Genomic DNA, 21,385 nt, shown 5'->3' with positions numbered 1-21,385 from the left:
GTAAACAGGATACATACAGGTCAGTAGTCACAAACTGATCTGAACTGTTTTTCTTTCTGGACTATATTAATTAATCTCTATGTGATTTCTTTGGATTTTGGAGGGGAGTTATGGAATACCTTGACACAGTGCCTTGGGCTTGACTTAGGACCAACAGCTATCTACTGGACAGACAAGTCTTATGTTTTCAAGAGAACTAAAGCTGGGGAGACCCACCTCTTCTCTCACTGTCTGAGTAATGGGGAAATGATATACCTGAGATAAGTGGCAAGAGAATGGGTCTCCTCACAGTAGTTCTCTGTCAGTAGAACTCTCCTCTGTCAGTCAGAAGCCAGTATTTCTGATAAAACAAGTATTGCTGTTTGTATATCTGAAATGTTTTTGGTTGAAAAGTCCTGAGCAGACCTGCTGGGCCACTAGCCCTTCACTGGCTGCTTGCTTGGTCATTACTGCTAAAGCCAACTCTTGATAATTATGGGATCTTGAGCATTTCAGATTATTTAAGTAAACAGATTCAGGGTGAGGCTAGTAATAGTTTTCTTGATAGTGAATGTGTTTAGGAGGCTGAATGTTTCGAGATAGGGCCTCCATAATAGCATTTTGGCACTGTCTAGGAGTTAACATTTTTTATTGTTTTTTTAGATTTGAAAATTTGTGGGAAATAGAAGTATGCATGTTTAGGATCTTACATCCAGAAAACTGAGTTTATTGGCCTTCACCCTAACGGAGGGTATCATAAGATGAATATACTGCAGCTTTCCTGTACCTTTAGTTTTATTCCAGAAGTCTCATATTGTAGAGGTCTGGTACTTGCCCTGATTATTCTACTGTATGGGTTTGAGATACTCTTCTTCCTCCCCTTCCATATTTCTACTTAGGATGAGTTTTAACTAGCTTTTCAAATTCCTAAAAGTTTTCAGTTAATAGGGGAGAGCAGTGAAATCTACTGCTGCCTCTGTTGGTACCACTGTATGTAGGGAAAGTGGAAGACCAGTCAATAAGATGCAGCTGTCTTGAAATTAGTTCTTTAGCAATTAAATCAGGGACTGTAATAAGTCTTGTCACTGTCCCTGTAAACAAGGTACCAAATAAAGTTTGGAAGACTTTTTCCTAAATTTTTGTCCTTTGCATCATTTCCCCATTTTCCTTGTGTTGAGTTCTATCTTTGCTAGCTGGGGTTTGCAATCTAGATCTTATCCAAAGTAATCCATTCTCAGCTCAGTTTCACCCAAAAACCTTATCTAGATTTTAAACCACTACCATCAAGTCAGTTCCAATGCATAGTGACTGTATAGGACAGAGTAGAGCTGCCCCATAGGATTTCCAATCTTTATGGAAGCAGAGTGTCTCATCTTTCTCCCATGGAGCAGCTAGTGGGTTCAAACCACCAACCTTTTGGTTAGCAGCCAAATGTTTAAGCCACCATGCCAGATTTTAGACCCCCAAAATTGTTTTCATTCTCAGAACTGAGTATATTATCTCAGTTCTTTTTCATTTCTATACCACAAAATTTAGGATGTTATAATAAAGCTACAGTGACAGATTCTAGGGTGAAAACTTGGTTCTTGTATAAAAGCATCTCAATCTTATAGTCCCATAGTTAAGTGACTTTGACATAGAAACTTTTTCTTCTAGGTGAGATTTTCTTTCTAGGGGGAATTAGACTTTGCACTGTTGGCTCTGACCAAAAGGAACCATAAGAGGGATGGGGAACACCTGCTTAGTTGCAGTAAGTCTTGTTAGGCTGAAAGCATTCAACCCCCTGCGACACTGAAATCATCAATGGAAACAGCATTATATAAAGAGCTTATTCTAAACACTAACTATTTGGAGGCTTGTTTTTCTACTTGTCTGCAGTCGCTTCTATAGAAGGAAACAATACTGGAAGGGTCCATGTAAGAATAAGGAGCTAATAACTGAAATAAACATAGAAAAGAGAATATAATTACTTCCAGTCAAATTTGGTTTATTTCACATGCGTGCCAAAATACATTCCAGGCAACTCTTCAGATCATCATTCCACATTATCATAAACCTTTGTGACTGCTGTCATTCCAAAAGCTGCCAGGACTCTGGAAATCACATGGTCCAGCCACTCAACCCAGGAATACAGTTAAGAATCCACATGATAGGGTGATTTGTGGGCTGCCCTGACCCCTTCTTTCACTCTGGTAGATAGGATGTAATCTTTGAACTACATACATTGATCTTGAATGTTAATCAGTGCAGAGGATTAGAGTTTAATATATTCTGTGCTTTGTTCCTGTAGCTCTTTGACATTCACCCACCTCACCAACAGTTGAAAGGCAGTGTGGCTGCTTCATCCTCTCAACTCTAGCAAGGCTTTAGGGCTTCACTCACACACGACCCTAGGGTTGATGCTCTACTAGTCTTGATTTTTCAAGAATTCACTTAAGGGGGAGAACAGAGTATTAGGCCTCAGCTGCTTCCCTAATATCGGATCAGGTAAAGGATTAGAATAAATTAACTGGTGGACAATAGGCAAGAAATTGAAGAATGGTGGCAAGTAGCAGTCAGATCCATGAGTCAGGACACTCCCTAAACCAGTCAAGCTCAGTTTCCTGAGCTAAGGTAGGCCTAACAACAACAAAAAAGCCTTGATTTTTTTTTCCCCCTTAAGTAAATAGTGGTATGCTTCAAATGATAAAGATCATTGGAATGTGATTATTCTCCTAAAATTACTTCCAATTCTTCTAGGTCCTTCTGGAAAGCTGAATCCTAAGGAGACAAATAGAACAAGGCTAGAACTCAAAATCCTGAGCCAACATTCTCAAACTACTGGTTCTAGAGTCTGAGTTTGGGCCTGTTACCAGTCTTTCTCCTACTTTCCCAAGATAACTTGGAGCCTATGAGTTCCATCTTGTCCCCAGGGTGAGATATATACAAAAGGACCTATTTGCAAAAATGGAGACTTTCTTTCCTAAGGAAATAAGCCCTCACACGAAGATTTTCTTTCCTGAGACAAGATGACTCAATGATGGAACCCAGTCTTAGGAAAGCTCTTAGGAGTATTATTACCTCATTAGTGACACTTGGCAGCTCCAGGGCCAACTTCATCCACCGTCTAGCTTCAGAGATTTTTTCTAGTTCTCTGTAGCACTGAAAAGACCTAACAGTGAAAACCTGGCAGAAATAAACCAGAAGACTAGAAGGGAATGAGGATGTATGCTTTTAGGAGTTCTCAGAAATTTTATTTATGTATCTCCCCATCTGTAAGGATGGCAGATGAATTTACCTTTGAAATATATACCCTTCCAGCTTTGGAAAATCCTGGCTGTAGTTCTTCAACCTAGAGAAGGGAGGAAGGCATTTCAGTAACAGACTCCCAAATTCAAGTCAGGTTGGAGTTTATTAAGTAAAGATTTCCAGTCCCCAACCTGGAGACTTACTCAGTGGGTCTGGGAATTTTTTTTTTTTTTTTAAATAAAAAGCTCCCCGAGTGACTGATTTTCCTAGAGCAAGCAAACACAAAATTGTCCCCTATGAGAAACCCTTCCCATGAAGGGTCCCAATCATGTCTTAAGGAGAGGACAGGGTCAACCTGATGTTTTGGGCTGGCGTTTACCCTTTCCTGATACCTTTAGGAAGCTCTGCAGGGCATCCTGCACAGTGGCACTGAGAGGACTTTCAGACAAGGCAGTAGCAGCTTTTTTTTCTAGCCAGCTCAGGTGAGAGACCTGCCACCAAAAGATCAAGATGTGAATGAAAAGTTTTAAGAAGTATCTGTTGAAACATGGGGTATTCTGTGTTGGAAACAAACAGGGTCAGGGTCAAACAGCTGGGTCCCAGCCACCAATAACACAGGCATTCAAAATAAATGGCACCTGAGCCAGACTAGGCCAAGAAAGCTGAGGACCCTGTTCTTAGCAAGAAGATTATGTCAAGTCCTGGAATGTAGCTCACCTGGTAGCACCACCTGCCCAGGAGAAAATGAGCCATAGGGTTTTCTGGCTGAAGAGCGATGGCTTTGTCCACATGCTCCTGAGGGAGAAACATGTAAATAAACTAACATCAGATCAGACAAAAGTATTAGTAAGGGAAGAAAGGCAAGTCAGTGAGGCTGTAGGAGAGCCCTCCTAAGGGAAGCTGGGAAGTAGCCAGGGAGTCTGAACTAGACCAGCACAACGGAGGGAGAGACACCTATCCTCACCTTGAAGCTAAAGCCACTCTGGATGCGTCTCTGGATGCTCTCATGCTCAGCCAGCTGACCACAGAGCACTGCATACCTAAGGAGGGGAAGCAGCAGCAAGCTCAGCAACCAGCGCCGGACACCATCACTGCCCCTCCACCCTCCAGCTAGAACTGATACATCCTATCTGTAGAATTCCCATTCTCAAAATTGGGCCAATAAGCAGCATCACAATAAATGGAGAAAAGATTAAAGTTGCCAAAGATTTCATTTTACTTGGATCCACAATCGACAGTCATGGAAGCAGCAGTCTAGAAACCACACATCATACTGCACTGGGCAAAACTGCAAAAGACCTCTTTAAAGTGTTGAAGAACAAAGATGTCACTTTGAAGACTTAAGGTGCACCTAACCCAAGCCATGGTATTTTCAATTGCCTCATATACATATGAAAGCTGGACAAGGAAAACCAAAGAAGAGTTGATGCCTTTGAATTGTGGTGGTGAAGAATACTGAAAATACCATGCACTGCCAGAGGAAGAACAAATCTGTTCTGGAAGAAGTGCAGCCAGAATGCTCCTTGGAAGCAAGAATTGCCAGACTTCATCTCACCTACTTTGGTCATGTTGTCAGAAGGGACCAGTCCCTAAAGAAGGATATCATGCTTGGTAATGTGGAAGTCAGCAAAAAGGGGAAGACCTTCAACAAGATGGATTGACACAATGGCTGCAACAATGGGCTCAAGTATAGCAAGGATTGTGAAGATGCACAACTGAGCAGTGTTTCATTCTGCTGTACATAGGGTCACTGTAAGTCATAGCTGACTTGATGTCATCTAACAACATATAATTCCACCCCTTCATAGATCTGTGGCCCCAACTAATATTTAGCAAATACAACTCTGAACTCTGCAAAGTGTACTAGGTGGGGGAAAAAAATTTTCCTTCACAATAAATCTCTCCTCTATATCTAAGAATATTAGGCAAAGTCCTAGTCCAAATCCCCAGTGTTAGAAGTCTCCCCTTTCATATAAAGTAGTCACATAAGTGTCATAGAAATTTAAAAAGGAAGAGATCTCTGATAGATTAAAGACCTGATGATACTGCTTTTTTTATCTCCTGAGTAAATAGTAAAAGAGGATGTCAGTGGCCTTGAAAGTATACAGGTATATCATTGGTACTTGGGAACCAAGAGAAGCAAAGGAAGAAAGCCCTCAATTTCAGGGCCAGTACTGCTACTCCCCAGCAGCCAGCTTCCTATCCTCTGTCTTTAAAAACAAGGTCTCACGACCCATCCCCTCAGGATTGTTCCTAGAAGCACATTTGACAGAAGCTGAATGTCTAACCCATGCCCAAGTTTCTTTGTCATGGATTCACTAAATCTCTGGGTATTTGTAGTACATACTACCAGAGACTCATTTCCATACTTAGTGCAGACAGCTATTCCTTAGGTATTAAAGTATGAGGCCAATTTCAAGAAGCCACACCCCTGACACCTAAGAAACAGTGACCTGGCCTCTGAGAAGAGCACTTGCAGAGACAATTTCAGCAACGTAAAAACAGCCTCTCTCTTCACTCCCAATCTGAAGGCAGAGATAGGGAGAACAAGGGGTGGCAGTGAAAAAGGGACATTTTCACTTAAAACAAGGAGCTGTCAGTTGCAGGCCCAGACCTTAGGATACAAAATGTGACCAGGCTCTAACCCATACAAGTTGGCAGAACTTTGCTTCACAAAGTTTGTTCATAAGACCAAACAGCTGATGTTTTTGTAAGCTGATAAACTGACCACTGAACTTCTGCGAATGAGCTCACCTCCAGTTTTCCTTATGCAAGCCAAGCAAAGAAGCCAAAGTTCACCACCAGCAAGGGACTACAGCTAAGGGAAAGAATTATGTAGGAGAGGGGAAGTTTTCCCAGTCTCCCTAAGGAGAAAACTCCTAAGTTTTATAGCTAGGAATGACTTAAAAAGCTATTCACTCCTCTAAGTTCTAACAAAAAAACTTGTACTCCCTTGCCTCACCTGAAGTTTTCCCAAAGAAAACTTCCGTGGTCTCTGCCTGGGGTAGGGTAGGGTAGGGTAGGGTATGTAGAAATAAAGGACAGAGCTCCCTCTCCTGGTTCTTCTGGCATATGCCTTTGTGGCTAGAGCAAAAGGCCCTTCTCTCCTCTCCTCTGCTTCTGCCCCATGTTGATCATTCCGTGGGACCCTGCAGGGTGTTATTACCACTGGTGGCATTCTGCACTCTCATCCCCTTTCTCCAGAGCGGCCTCTGCTTCTTCTTTTCCTGTAAGACAAAGGTGACCCAGAAATTGACAAGGGCTCCTATGCACACCCCACAGAAAAGGCTGCTGGAAGAATGATTGCTTTAGCTTTGACCAATCCCTACCCAACCTGCACTGGCTTGGAAATAGTTGTGAACTTGAGCAAAATGAAGTCACAGCTTCTCAGGGATGAGTCTGTATAATATGACTTCTGCTTCACCTCTGCCTTCCCATCTGTCTCATCAGCTGCCCCAGCTACCTTTTAACAAAATCCAAAATTTGTTCTTGAAGCAAATTTTAGCATTTCAAATATAAAGAGAGAAGACCCAAAGACATCAGAAACTGACCCCAGAAGACCTTACTCTGAAGGGTTTTTGATCTGGGGTCTGTGGAAAGACTTCAGGGCAGCCATGAATCCCTCTGAAACTATAAAAGTTTTGGTGTATGTTCATTTTATTGAGGAAAGGCTATACAGTTTGGATCAAACTCTCATGTTAATTATTGCTTTAGGCAAAAACCCCCCCTCACAAAGAGCCAAACAGATTGAGGTCTCACTAGAGATGACTTTTACTTGGTCTTACCAAAGTTTTCTAGGCACCAAGATGAACAGAAACCAAGCCCAAACACATGAAAGCTCTTGACAAGAGTCTAGAGTGTCAAGGAGGGTGGAGCTTATACCCATCCAGATGAAGACATCATATCTACACACTGGAGAAAAGAGCAAACTGCAAAATAGAATTTCTCCCCAGATTCAAACATGGAGAAAATGGAACAAATGTAATGTGTTGACATGGTGGGCTAACTAATCTGAAATGTGTCCTATTTGAATTACAGTAATTATGGTAAATGTTGTATACAGTATATTTTTTAAGACAACTCACACTCTGAAGGACTCAACATCCACCTTTCCAAAGAGAAGGGTGATAAGGCCCCACCAATGAAGGACACTGTCTTTCTTGGGGGATTTCTCTCTGCTTCCTTCAAGGCAGACTAATTTTGTCATTAGAAAAACAATAGTGAAGAATGAGACAAGAAGTTCCTGCCAGGTTTTCTATCCTGCTCATTAATCTCTAGGTTAAATTAGGCTTTTGACTCAGTTGCCACACTAGATGGACAGTGGAAAAGATAGACATTGCCTGAGATCCCACAGAATGGCTGCCGCCTGACTGTCCAGCTTTTAGTGGCAGAAGTAAAGAACTTTAGGCCTAGCAAGGATGGTCCTAAAAGGTCCCAGAACAGGACCTTCAGAGACACTCCATAATCCTGACCTCCAGCAGATCAAGGTGCTAAGCTTGGGGAACCAGACCAGACCAGTGCTGCTGGGTGTGGCTGCTCCTCTACCTACCACCCTCAGCCTCCATCTTCAGGAGTCATACTGCCTCCTAGTATTAAGAGATGGTCAGTGACATAAAGGAAAGATTGATATTAAGAGTCCAAAAATTAGCCCAAAAGCTTGTAAGAATCCTCACCTGAAATTTAGGAGGGAAAGCAGAAACTGTTTTGAAGAGAAAGAAGCAACAGTAATTAAGCAAATTGTGTCAAGCAAGCACCTTTTATTAAAACTTCAGGGGTTTTTTCTGAAGGCCTATATCAAACATTCAATTCAATTGGCCTCTTTCTCAATTAACAGAATTCTGCAACAAAAATTAAGTGCTGAGCACAATGACCTTGAAGTGTAGTCAGATTCTACATTATCAGAGATTCAATAGTGTTTGCAAGGTAGTATTTATAAAAATGGGAAAGTAGATGATCCATTGTAGATAATTCAGTTGGCGTTAGATAATTAACTAAACCACGAGCCCATTGATGGTGCTTGGCTCAGAGGGCATGTGACTAGGCAGGACACATCATCTTCCCCACAAGACCAGTCTTTTTTCAGTCTCAGGTTTATCAGTGACCTCAAGACAGATTAGGACAGCCCTGAGCCTGCACAGGTCAGGAGCATCCTATGACTTTCACAACAACTTGTAAAGTGGACCCCAGGGATTTCTAAGCCAGCAGTAATCTCCCATGCTGCTCTTAGGCACTTGCCAAACATATACCACTCATATTCTTTGGACACCCGCCCTACAGGGCCCATAGCTGAAACTAGATTCCTAAGCAGCAGCAAAAATCCTCAGATTAAGAAAGGAGGCTTTACCCTCTTTGTGGCTGGTGAATGAGAACAAAGAGTGATGTTAACATGATACAACTACTAAAGACATTGCACCTGTGTTATTCAATCACCATGATGTGATTCCTCAAGAGGAAGAAGCAGGGGTTCTTGGGAGCCAAAGAACTTGTCCATGGTGAGTAACTGAGCCACAGCTGCCCTGGTAGCCGGCATTTTGGTCATTCCCCTGGGCTCCAAGCAGATGGACCAACTCCACTCCCAGAATCAAAGTCAGTCACTTTCCCACCGAACCTCTCAGCACTTACCATTTAGGGCATATGACTTCTTCTCGCTCACCTCCTCAGTGAGCTCACACATGTCACTGTAGGCCCGGGCCAGACGCCAGAGAAAGTCCTGCCAGCTTCCATACTGCAGACCAAACAGAGTGTGAGGCCCTTCTTCCCTCAGCTGCTCAGTGGAGCTGTGGCCCTCTTCTCACAACCTAGGTTTGAATTTCTAAGCCAGTGTGTTACAGTCACTGAGATCAGGTCAGCTCCAAGGCATAGCAACCCCCTCCCACATGACCTCTCACATGCAGTTGACTGATGACATAGGGCTTGCGTAAGTGCTGAGGGAGGGCATTCTGGCCCCAATACTGTCAGGAGAGGTCAATTCCAAGATGTAATGAGTCACAGCAAGAAAGAAGTCTTCCGACAAAATGAACAAAATGTGAAATTGCCCAAAGAAAAAGAAAATGAAAATTTGGGCATTTATACCTGAGTGAAGGAGCTCTGATGGTATAGTGCCTAAGACATTTGACTGCTAACCAGAAGGCCAGCAGTTCAAACCCACCAGCACTCTGTAGAAGGAAGACTGGGCAATCTACTTCCATAAAGATTCACCGCCTCAGAAACCCAAAGGGGGTTACTATGAGTCAGAATAGACTCGATGGCAGTGAATTTTGTTTTTTGGTTTATACCTGAGTGAGCATAATTTCTGGCAGCAAACCTGGGAGAAGAATTCACACCTGTGCTACCCACTTACACCTATGACAGAGGCTTCATGTGGGTAGGCAGCTAGGGTTCTCTGCCTTAAGGGAAGAAGAGGGGGAAATAAAAGCCCATTCCAGTTCCATGGTGAGAGACAAAGCTTTGTAGCAGAACCTCTCCTGGAGGGAGAAGACTGCTCAGGGAGATCTGGTGGGGGCTGAGGGTGGGAGCAGTACACGGGCCCCAAGGGTCAGCGCTTGGCTTCAGAACAAGAAGTACGATACTAGGGCATGGTAGCCCTTGCCATCCCATTTCCCTCCCCCGGTCTCCATGCAGGAGTGAGTAACCACATGGGCCTCCCTTCATGTCCTGAAGGCCAGAAGAAGGGAGAAGAGAGGGGCAGACAGGCAGCTGGGAGTCTCACCGCCAATTTGTTGTTGAGCAGCAGCTGGAAGCCCTCCCGCTTGTCCTGCTCGCTGCCCTGGTGCAGCTCATCTGCCTGCTGCAGGAGTGGCAGCATGTCCTCCTGGCCAGAGATTCCTCCATCCTCTGGGGTACCAGGTCCAGGCTCCAAAGCCACATCTACCTCCAGGTCCAGAGAGTCCTTTCTCCCTATCTTCACAGTCTCACAGCTCACTTCATCTTCCCCATCCTCACTCTCCCTGTCAGAGTCCTGGTCATAGTCAGACTCAGCATTGGCTGTTGTGTACCTATAGCAGAGGAAGGTAAGTGACAAGGTCAACACAGGATTATTCAACCTCCAGAAACCCCAGGGCCACCAGCTCCCCATGACATAGTTATCCAATGCGCCAAATAAATACCATTCTTATTGCTTAGGAGAAAAAATTAGTTCTCAAAAGAAAGCTTCCTATGGGAACTATGGGCTGGGGAAGTTACATGGAAGGAGAAGAATGACCAGCTGGGGCCCCCATGAATGGTCAAAGGCCACTCTGAGAACCTCCTGCTTAGCTACTACCAAGGCTGCCAGAAAACGGGGGGAAAAAGAGACTGGTATGTACCAAAATGATGCCAGTAGATCTCTCATGGTAGAGAAATTAAAGGTAATTTTATCTTTTAATATTACTTATGATATCTTTAGTGAGTATATATTCCTTTTGTAATTAAAAAAGAAACAAAAACCTTAAGATATAGGTGGTGCTGATCACCTGAGCTAGATTACTCACTGGGCTAAGGGTTTGTCAATCATTTTTGCTTTATCAGCAAAAGGCACCTGCCAGAAACAACAGGGGCTGGTGCCAGCCTCCAAGGCCATGGGCAGTACAAACACCTCTATTTTCTTACTCAGTTAAACTTGTACCTCTGTCCCAAATTAGCAACCAAAGCTAAACCACACATGAATAGCCCTTGGGAACCACAGGACCTTGCTGGGGGTGGGGACTACTTTATAGGTAGAAGGGGAGGACGAAGACACAAACAGACCCTCTGGAAAGATGTCTCTGGGGTTGCCATCTAAGCCAGGAACTCCTAGGGAGCCCCAACTTATGTACTCACCAGAGAAGCCATTCTCTTACAACTCCCTGACCACCAATCCAGCCTTGGAGAAATCTACCAGAGAGGTGGTCCTTTTGTTTAACACACCCTGAGGTTTCTGAGAGTGGCCAGGCAATCTTTGAAAAGGAGCAACACACATAGAGGAGCACATTGTTCCCACAGCGGTGCAGAGACCCAAGGTTCCCTCTCAGCAAGGAAGTCAGAGGTACTCTACTCTACTCCCTGAGAAGAGCCCACAAGTCAGTGATCAAGGACTCAGTTACACACTAAGCTCCTTCTCACACTATGTTTCTTTCAGCTCCTCCTAAACACATTAGAAGGGCTGAGATGTGAGACATTCAAAGATGACCCAAGGCATTGGTCCTGACCCTGAAAGGCTCTCAGTGGTGGGGAGGTAAGACCCAAGTTAAAAGAAGTGATAGATGCCAAAGAAGGAGGGAAGATAAGTCCTTCCCTCTTGGATGGGATGCCTGGGAAGGCTTTCTGGAGAAGGTGATGTTTTAAGGCATATTGAGTTCTGACAGGGAGGGAACTGAAGTTGTGATCAGCCAACCTTCTGGGAGCTCAAAGTTGCTATTTTATTTGGGAGGAGGGACTGTAGCTTTCAGTAGAGTAGGATAGTCCATCAAATCTTATCCCTTCATCCCTCAAAGAAGCTCCCCTTCCCTTGGCCAACATTTGTGGTCTCCTCCCAGATTCCTCCTTGACCTACATGGCACTGCTGTGTACAGCAAAGAGAAGTATTCCCCATAGCCCTGTCCCAGATAGCAGCCAGCTCCAAACCATAGAGTCCTGCACCACCATGGGCTTCCACATGCCACCACAGGATCAGTCACGGGGCTGAGCCTGCTAGAGCCATAATCAAGAAAGCCACCCCTCCCCTTGCCCTATCACAGGTGGTTGGCAGCCCTGTCCTGCTTGTGTGGCCTACAGAGCCCCAGTGGGCATTCCAAGCAGTGAAGCACCCACAAACTTCCCTGGTTAATCATTCTGGCTCTTACTGATCTCAAAAGTCTGTACAACTTCTTTAAACCATCATTAACGCCCCTGAGTTCTACATCCTGATCTTGGGCAGAGCTGTGACCTCTTCTTCTTCTTTTCTATTGTGATTTGGGTGAAAGTTTACAGAGCAAAATTCATTTTCCATACAGCAGTTCATACACATTTTCTCTCATGACACTGACTGCAATTCCCCACAATGTCATGGCTCTCTTCCCACTTCCTCCCCATAGTTACCTCTGCCCTGTGTCCTTCCCTCCTGTCCACTCCCATCCCTCAAGCTGTCTCCCAGTGCAAACACTGCTCTCCTGTTCTCCCATGATTGACTGCTCCAGGGAGTATATCTACCTGATGTAAATGCTCACCCCATATGCCTGTCTATTGTTTGGCTGGAAACCACAGGAATGAGTTCAATTCCAGACCTGAAGGGTGGTTAGGGGCCATAGTCTCAGGGGTCTCACCAGGCTCTATCAGACCAGCAAACCTGTTCCCCCCCCCCCATGATTTTGAGTTTTGTTCCACATTGTTCTCCCACTTTATTCAGGATCTTTGGCACTGATCCCCTTCTAAGTGTTTGACAGTGGTAGCCAGGCACCATCTAGCTCTTCTGGTCTCATGGTCATATACACTGAGGATCACATGGTCTACCAGTCGCTTGGACTAATTGTTTCCATGTGTCATTGGTTTTCTTCTTTCCTCTTCACTCTGGATGAGAAGAGACCCATCATTGTATCTAGATGGCTACTTGCAAGCTTTCAAGATTCCAGTTGGCACTCACCAAGTAGGAAATAGAACAATGTTTTTGTGTAGTATGTTATGCCAATTGAGCTTGATGTCCCCTGTAACCATGGTCCCGAGCCCACATGTCCAACTACTCACTCGCTCCAGGTAGCTGGCTATGGCCCAGAAGCCACCACAACCTTGCCCCTTGTCAGGTCTAGTATATACCTGGACATTCTTACAGTGCATATAAATACACATGTAGAAACACTGCTAATCTTATACATTGCCATGGGCACACCATCCCCTGCCTAGATATATCTGATCGTTCAGCCTGTCCACCAATCAATCCACCTGTAGATCAATGCTTCCCATCACTGACAATGCTGTACGATACATGCAAAAGGGTTCATCTTGTTGTCTGTACCTCCCATGTACCTCTCTCTGTCTTCTTATTCCTCAATGCCACCACGCTGATGACTCATATTTGGTACACTGTCCTATCCTTCACCCAAATCAATATTTGTCTCTGTCTATCTAGCAGTGTTCCTTGGTAACTGTTTCCTTCCATATATAAATCTTTCCTTGACTTTTTACATTAATGAACTAATACAATATTTGTCCTTCTGTGATTGACTTATTTCACTCAGCATAATGTCCTCCAGGTTCATCCATATCATGCGGTGTTTTGCAGATTCTACATTATTGTTTAGTGTTGCACTGTATTCCATTGTGTGTATGTACCATAGTTTGCTTATCCATTCTTCTGTTGATGGGCACCTTGGTTGTTTCCATCCTTTTGCTATTGAAAATAGTGCTGCAATGGACATGGGTGTGCATATATCTGTTCTTGTCCTGGCTCTCACTTCTTTAGGATATATACCTAGTAATGAGACTGCTAGATCAAATGATATTTCTAATTCCAACTTTTTAAGGAATCACCATACAGCTTTCTACAGTGGTTGTGTCATTTTACAGTCCCACTAGTAGTGTGTGAGAGTCCCAATCTCTCTATATCCTCACCAGCATTTGTTATTATCTCTCTTCTTGAACTTTGCTGTTAGTGCTGGGGCAAGATGGTATCTCATTGTTTTGATTTGCATCTCTCTAATGGCTAATGATCATGATCATATGTTTGTTGGCCACCTGAATATCCTCCTTGGTGAAGTGTCTATTCATGTCTTCTGCCCATTTTTTTAATTGGATTGTCTTTTTGTTGTTGAGGTGTTAAGAGTTTTCTATAAATTTTAGAGATAGGTCTCTTGTCAGATATGTTGTTGCAGAATATTTTTTCACAATCTGTAGGTCCTCTTTTCACTCTTTTGGAGAAGGCTTGAAGCATATAAAAATTTAATTTTTAGGAGGTCCCATTCATCTAGTTTATCTTCTGCTGTTTGTGCATTTTGGGTTATGCTTGACAGTCTGTTTATGCCATAAATGAGGGCCCCTAAATTTGCCCCTATTCTTTCCTTGAGGAATTTTATAGTTTTAGGTTTCACATTTAAGTCTTTGATCCATCTGGAGTTAGTTTTTGTGTATGGTGTGAGGTACAGATCTTGTTTCATTTTTCTGCAAATGGATATCTAGTTTTGCCAGCACCATTTGTCAAAGAGACAATCTCTTCCCTATTTAATGGATTTCAGCCCTTTTGTCAAAAATCAGCTGACTATAGGTTGATGGATCTATTTCTGGGTTCTCAATTCTATTCCACCTGGCTGTGACCTCTTCTATCAGCCCTTTTCCAAAGTTCAAATGTCAGTTACCCACCCAAGTGGCCTGCTTACTTGGGTTCCACAGATAGGCTCTTTAAATCTCAATATCCACTATAAACTACTTCCAGTCCTTATTTCTTTGCAATCCAGATAGGTGTCAAATAGTAATTTCATTTTTGCCTCCTCCTCTAACACAGCCCTCTGGAAGCATCTCTCATTCCAAAAGCAAACTAAATAGAAAAGAGCTGCTTCTGCTAGCCTTTGAGAATGCAGCTACTAGAGGTCAGACAAGCCAGCAACTGTAGTCACAGATGGAAGACTAGAGCTCTTCACCAAGACTTCGCTTGTTTCAAGAGACACCTAAGCAATAATCAAACCCAGCACAGGTGCCCAGTGGCAGTAATGTGCAAATGGAGTCTAGCACTATTCTTAATTTTCTTAGAAAGCTAAATGAGGATAAGCAGGAGAATATAATGGCCCACACAAGGCTGAAACTACTTGAGTAAAATGAGCTGAACAAATGGTACTGCTGCACCTCAGGTCTTCCCTGGCAGTGAGTTGTGGCAGCTCTTAGCCAATTGGCAGAACTCCCAAGGGCCACATGCTGCATGTTTTTCCTGAGAAACCCCTTATGTGCCCTGAGGACCAAGCCATGCCTCCAATCACAGACCCTCACCCCCTGTAGATAAACCCACTTGTCAGGAGAATGGAACTCTGTCAGAGAGGCTACATCTGAAAAGTGATACCACTTAGTAGTTGTCCAGCAATGGGCAAAACATCAAACCTCACTAAGCCTCGAGTTCTCCATCTGAAAAATAAGGAGAATCAAAGTACCTACTCCATAGGAATATTGAGAAGATTAAGTAAGGAAATGCCTCAAAAGTGCTTAGGCGCAGTATCTGGCACAAAGGAAGAGAAGCCTAAATGGCTGCAAATATTATAAACAGTTTCAGGGAAAGAGGGCCAATCCTGCAAAAATGATGTTAACTTCTAGTTCCCATGTGCCTCTTCACAGCTAAATCAGTCACCTTCAGCTAGTGTAAGACGTGACTCTCCTCTGCACCAATCTTTTTCCTAAAGAGGAAGAAATGTCAGCAAACGGCACCAAGGAGAGACCAGCTTCTGGATCTCACACAGGCCATCTGAATGACTGGAGCTAGCAATGGACAAGACAGATGCTGCCACTGACAACATCAGGCACAGAATGAACAAAGATGTTCATTCAGACTCAAGCCTTGGGACCAGCATTTCAAAATGGCACTAGTGATTTTTCAAAATCAAAAAGCTCTTAGCCTGACCCAGCTTAGAGGAGGCTGTCTACTAGACTCCTGCCTTTGGCCATGCCTCACAGTAAAGTATGATCAGACCTGCTGGGCCACTGAATAACCAGATCAGTCACCTCCCACTTGTAAAGCTGGGAGCATGGGCAAGCCCCTCCCCTGTGGAAAAATGAGAATGTACAGGGGGATGGGAGGACACTTAGTGCTTGGAGACTCTGTATACCTGGTTCAGCCACTCAATGATTAAAATGAAAGCATCAACATAATATTTACAAAATCCTTATGATAACAAAGAAAAGTGCCCAAACTAATGTTATAAGAAAACAGAAATAAAGTATATATCATAATAACTATGTAAAAAACAAACCTACTCAAAGGACAATAACAGATAGAGCAATAACACTGGCAACATTTCAGTGCATGTCACGATGACATAAACTGTATGATTTTTTTATTTCTACTTTTCTGGTTTTTTATTTACTTAAACCCTTACCTTGCTCCAAAAATGATTTATGGCAGCATGGTCTGAATTTTCCATTGATAAGTATTATTTTTAAAAAATGCAACCTGGCCACAGCCACAAATGCCACCAGGAGAGACGACTCACCCCCCTTCGCTCTCGGCATCTGTGACCGTGGTTCCTGAGGTGGCTGTGAAGTAGACAGAGCTGGAGCCAGTGGAGTCACTCCTATCCCGGGCAAATGGGAACCTTCGCCGCCGAGTCACTCTCTGGTGCTCTTCCATGTGGGATCTGGAAAGCAAGCCCCATACAGGAGGCTGCTGTTAGGCCCCATCCAGCCTGCCTTTTTCCTCTCCATGGGGGACCTTCCTGCTACCACTCCTCACTGAAGGGCCAAAAGCAGAGAAAACTCCTGGGTCTCCACCCTCAGGAGAGCAAGAGGGGCAGATCTCTGGGCCCAGCCTGTACGGGCAGACCAGACAGGCAGGACGGTTCCAGCTGCAACAGACCATGAGGGCCCAGAATCGGTAAGGAATTTGTACAACGCAAGGTACAAGTGTACTAATTTGCTGCAAATTAGGTTAGAAGCTATAAATTGGTGTTTTCCTTAGAGACAGACAGCAAAAGCTGTAGGGGCAGGGAAAAGTTCAGGGAAAGGAGACAAAGCAGCGGGAGGCCCCATTACTCACCGGACCTCCCCAACAATCTCCCCAGCAAGCCCTTGCAGGCTGCTCCTCAGCTCCTCTACCTCCCGCCGCAGTGCCACAAGACTGGTCAACACAAAGTCCAGGCGGTCCAGCACCTCCTCCTGCCCTTCTCGTGGAAGGCTGGGCAGCACCACAGCATCTCCAGCCTCACTTGGGGCCGACCGCAACAGCATCACTGAAGGAAGGGGGACAGGAGACAGTGACATCCATGTACAATAGGGAAGAAGGAATCTTGTATTTAGAATTCAAGAACACGTGCTTCTCATCTAAGTTCAATTTATAGAGAAAACTCTTACGGCTCAAATGGCATATTTTCACAGCTAAGTCGTGGAAACAAGTTCCAAATAGCTGTCCAGGGAAGGAAAAAACTAGGGCACTAACAAGAGCCTTCTGCTGCACAACCTTCCACATGAGAGCTCATCAGCAATACAGTAGATAATGTGAAATGTTTGCAAGAGTGTGGTACCTAGAAGTAAAAGAAAAGCCTTTACCTGACTCCACAGTGTCTCAATACCAGTCAGCCAACACCAACCACATAGCAAAACTAAAATTGAGCTCATTCAAATTCTTACCTTTCACTTCACAAAGAATAGTAAAGAAAACTCAGCTCTTCTCAAGAATGGTATTTATTATCATCAGAGAGGGACAAAGAGAAAAGGGGATGTTCTAAGAAAAAGGTACACTGGAAAAATCCCATACAGATCCACTAACTCAACTCTGAATTGAGCTCCAGGTGAATTTCAACAGTGAAATGCTAGCAAACTGAAAGCCACCTAGGCAACTGGACCGGAAAATGTAAAAATAGGAAAAAAATCAGGAAGGCAGGGCCCACAGGCATGCATAAATCCTTTGCTAAAGAAAAGCTAGTTAACAATCTAGGCCATATTACACTGCACAGCCAACAATGTGCAAGAATATAGAGCAAGAAAGATTCTTGGACCACTTTCTGCCAACCTCAGCATAAGAAAAACTACTGCGAAGAAACTGCAAACAAATAAAACACAAGAAAAGGGAAGGAAAAACAAATATACCTGCAATCCTGGTTATTACCAAAGTATAAAATGCTGGCAATCAGTTGCAATCTAGGGTGATAACTTTTATTTTATTTTTTTAAATACTATATTGTGTTTTAAGTAAAAGTTTACACAGCCAATTAGGTTTTCATTTCACAATTTCTACAAAAGTTGTTCAGTGACATCTGTCACATTTTTCACAATGTATCAGTATCTTCTTTTATTGTGTTCTGGTTATTCCATTTCCAGTGCTCTAGTTTCCCTGTCCCTTATCTTCTCATCTTTGCTTTAAATTAATTGTTGACCTTTTGGTTTCATACACTTTTTTTTAATGGAGCACTGTACTCACAGATAATATCCAAAATTAACTTTTCCAAACCAACATGGCTAAAATCAAATATGACATTGGTAAACAGAAAAAAACACAATTCACATGGGATGAGATTATTTGAATGCTTTTCTATTATATAAAGATGAGGATGAAGTGGGAGGTTTAAGCCAGCCCTGGATTCTTTGCTCAAATGAGTTAAAATGAAAGTTTTGTAAAGCTGAAAGCACTGTCCATGTCCTCTGTGGCTGGCTTCCAGCCACAAGCAGCTTTAATTACATTAAGTGAGCTCCCAGCCTGTGGAAAGTCCTGTGCTGCGGAAAGTCCACTGGACCAGGCGATCAGGCCCAACTTTGCTTGCCATTTACTTTCTCTGTGACTACCTCGGTAGAGTTACTCAATCATTTGAATCTTGATTTCCTAAGAAGGACAAAAATTTGGACTAGATGGTCTCCAAGGTTCTCTTCAAATTCTAATGATAATAAATAATCCTTAAAACTTAATTCTTACAAGATTAGTTATTCTTTTTGCCTTCTTTTGGACTCTTCTTTCTACTTACTAGACGCTAAGTCATGCTAACTCAGCACTAAGTGCCTTTAATACTCACATAGCACTATGTGCCCAGAACTAAAAGCAAAAGCTAACCGGTTTTTTTCACAATATACTTTCCTGGAATTATAAAGGAAAGAGTACAGAAGATGAAAGTTGTTTTCTTTTGCAACCTTTCCAAGAAAATGAAATTCTCAGGCACCCCTACAGCCCTGTTCCACAGGCTCTGTTAAAGGCAGCCCAGACCCCAGGCCCATGCGTTAGCAGTGACGACCTCAGGGGACCGGCTCCTACCCTGGCGTCCAGGGTCTGAAGTCCGCGTGTAATCCAGGGAGTTGGGCAGCCTCTGGTTCTGGCCATGGCGCTGGGTTCGTTTCCACCGCTGGATATAAAGGGCACACAGGAATCCAAGGCCTGCGGCAGTGCCCAGCAACAGCCCCAGGCCGGTGCGGGCGCCACCCAGGGCCCCTAGTCTAGACATGCTGCACCTGCAGACCGCGGGAGCCACAACGAGAAGGCGGGGTTGGGGAGTGAGGCAGATTCGTGAGCCTGGCCCGCCCACCCAGCTCCAAGGCCAAACCGATGGAGATATCTCCTTGCCCAGACCCTTAGCTCCCGACTGCCTTCACCCCAGTGCTGTCTCTAAGGCTCTGCCAAGCCCCCTAGACAGCACCTTTCACTCAGCCTGGATTTAGCCTTCCCACAGCCCCTAACCCAGATCAAGGAGTCCAGCTTTTGAGCCTTGAACCCTGGCCTCAAACGAACGACACGGCATCAACTACCTCGCCGCCCTGCCCGCAAACTTCCAGCCTCCACAGAGCTTTGGCCTGTGGAGATAAACTTAGACTCTTACCCCGCCACTCACCACCATGGCAGCAACTACCATCACCTCACACTGTCAATGACCGTGACATCATTAAACGGCGCCTTCAACTCCGCGCGCCATAGGAGGGCGCAATGAAATGACCACACGAGTCTCCGCCTTCAACCCGGTTTTCCCTAGGGGGCGGGGCCAAGGAGAGAAGTTAGGCTGTCGGAGGCAATAGAGAGCGGGAAAGGGAAACAGAGGTCGTTAAGAGAGTGGGAAAGGCTTGCGAGCCAGGAGTCTTCCTAGGGGAATTTCAGTGCCCTTGATGGTTTGGTCAACTGAGGTTCAGTCTCTCTTCAGTTACACTAGATTACTTGCTGTTCTTCGTATATGTTGTTGTTGTTGTTGTTGTTATGTGCCGTGGAGTCGGTCCCGACTCATAGCCACCCACTCCTTGGGTTTCCGAGGCAGCATCACTACGGAAATAGATTGCCCAATCTACCTTCCCAGGAGTGGCTGGTGGGTTTGAACCGCTAACCTTCTAGTTAGCAATCAAGCGCCTTATGCATTATGCCATTTATGCTTTCTGCCGTTGCTACTATTGTTGCTTCTGCCTAGAATGACCCCTTCCATACCTGAAAAACTGCCACCCTCTCTTCGCTTTTTCTTAGCACTCTGTCATAACTCAGACTTTATTCCATTTCCCTTAATAGTTTTGAGGTATTTTCTCCAAACCATTTACTAAGCAGTGGACAATAGCGTCTTTGGCAGACCAAATCAGAACAGGTAAATTTTTGGTTATCTATAAGAGGTCCCTGAGTCCCTAGGGTCAGCTTCAGTCAGCTGATATTTTAAAAATTCAAATTATAAATGAGTACACCTCAGCATTAAAAAAAAAAAGATCTTAAAACTCATTTTGTCCTTATTACACAAAGCAGGAACAGAGTTGCTTATCCATCTCCAGGATGTAAATGGAATCTTTGAAATTCATTTCTCTGATGATAATTTTTTAAAAAATATTTGAGTGGATCAGAGTTATCTCTGCTTGTCTAAGTGCAGATACCATTTAGGTTTATTTCTTTGTTTTTAATCTGTTTTTTTTTTTTTTTCTATGTCCACTACTGGCACATAGAGTCTTTTGATATTTCCACTTTTCTCTTGTAATTTTAGAAACTAATTATGACTTTTTTTTGGTGTAGGATTCCATCCTCATTGTCAGTATTTCTTAAGAGTTTAAATCTTGTTTAGAAACAGCCAAAATTTGTAGGCCAGTCCTCCCAAAATCCTTGAGTAGATCTTATATGTATTTACCTTTTTATTGTGAAATGTTTTACATATGTAACAGTATATTTAATTTACAGGTACATTGTAAAGAATAATTTTTAAACACCTCCCAGCTTAAGGAACAAAACTTCACCAATACCTCCTACTCATTTTTTTAAAAACTTTTTCCTCTCTTACTCATTTTTTAAAAAATATTTTATTATGTTTTTGGAAAATTTACCTAATAGATAATGTTCTCGCTTAATAATTTCTATACACATTATTCAAGGAGCTCTGGTGGTGCAGTGGTTAAAGCATTTGACTGCTAACCATAAAGATTTACAGCCTTGAAACCCTAGGGGTATTTCTACTCTGTCCTGTAGGGTTGTGATGGCCGTGGGTTTGGTTTTTGGTCTGGGGATACATATTATTTAGTGAAATTGGTTACACTTTTCACAATGTGTCAGCATTCTCATTATCTCCATTCTGGTTGTTCTGTTTCCATTAATCTACCTTCCTTGTCCCCCACCCCCCACCTTCAC

At 43.6% G+C, this 21,385-nt stretch overlaps 1 protein-coding gene across 1 annotated transcript; it reads right to left on the bottom strand.

Annotated features, from left to right (window-relative positions):
- Positions 1-2,685: 2,685 nt before the first annotated feature.
- Positions 2,686-19,253, bottom strand: RMDN3 (regulator of microtubule dynamics 3). The gene is made up of 12 exons (XM_007940442.2): positions 19,067-19,253; positions 16,865-17,057; positions 16,323-16,466; positions 9,917-10,202; positions 8,830-8,932; positions 6,374-6,434; positions 4,172-4,247; positions 3,925-4,002; positions 3,600-3,698; positions 3,257-3,310; positions 3,040-3,120; positions 2,686-2,739 (listed from the first exon to the last, which is right to left on the bottom strand). Exons 1-12 carry the CDS (start codon positions 19,251-19,253, stop codon positions 2,686-2,688), a joined length of 1,416 nt encoding a protein of 471 aa, XP_007938633.1.
- Positions 19,254-21,385: the final 2,132 nt, after the last annotated feature.

This window comes from Orycteropus afer, unplaced genomic scaffold (genome assembly GCF_000298275.1).
Source record: "Orycteropus afer afer isolate SDZICR_OR568_19922 unplaced genomic scaffold, OryAfe1.0 scaffold00068, whole genome shotgun sequence".
Classification (NCBI taxonomy): Eukaryota; Metazoa; Chordata; class Mammalia; order Tubulidentata; family Orycteropodidae; genus Orycteropus; species Orycteropus afer.
Note: the sequence above shows the minus strand (reverse complement) of the source record. Positions and strands in the feature narration are given on the sequence as shown.

Bases quoted from the DNA above. Each gene is read 5' to 3' on its own strand.
- RMDN3 (XM_007940442.2), bottom strand. From the start codon at position 19,253: ATGTCTAGACTAGGGGCCCTGGGTGGCGCCCGCACCGGCCTGGGGCTG. The intron at 6,435-8,829 runs GTAAGTGCTGAG...TTTGTCTTACAG, and splicing joins GAAGTCATATGCCCTAAATG to GAAAAGAAGAAGCAGAGGCC. The intron at 4,003-4,171 runs GTGAGGATAGGT...TTTCTCCCTCAG, and splicing joins AGAGTGGCTTTAGCTTCAAG to GAGCATGTGGACAAAGCCAT.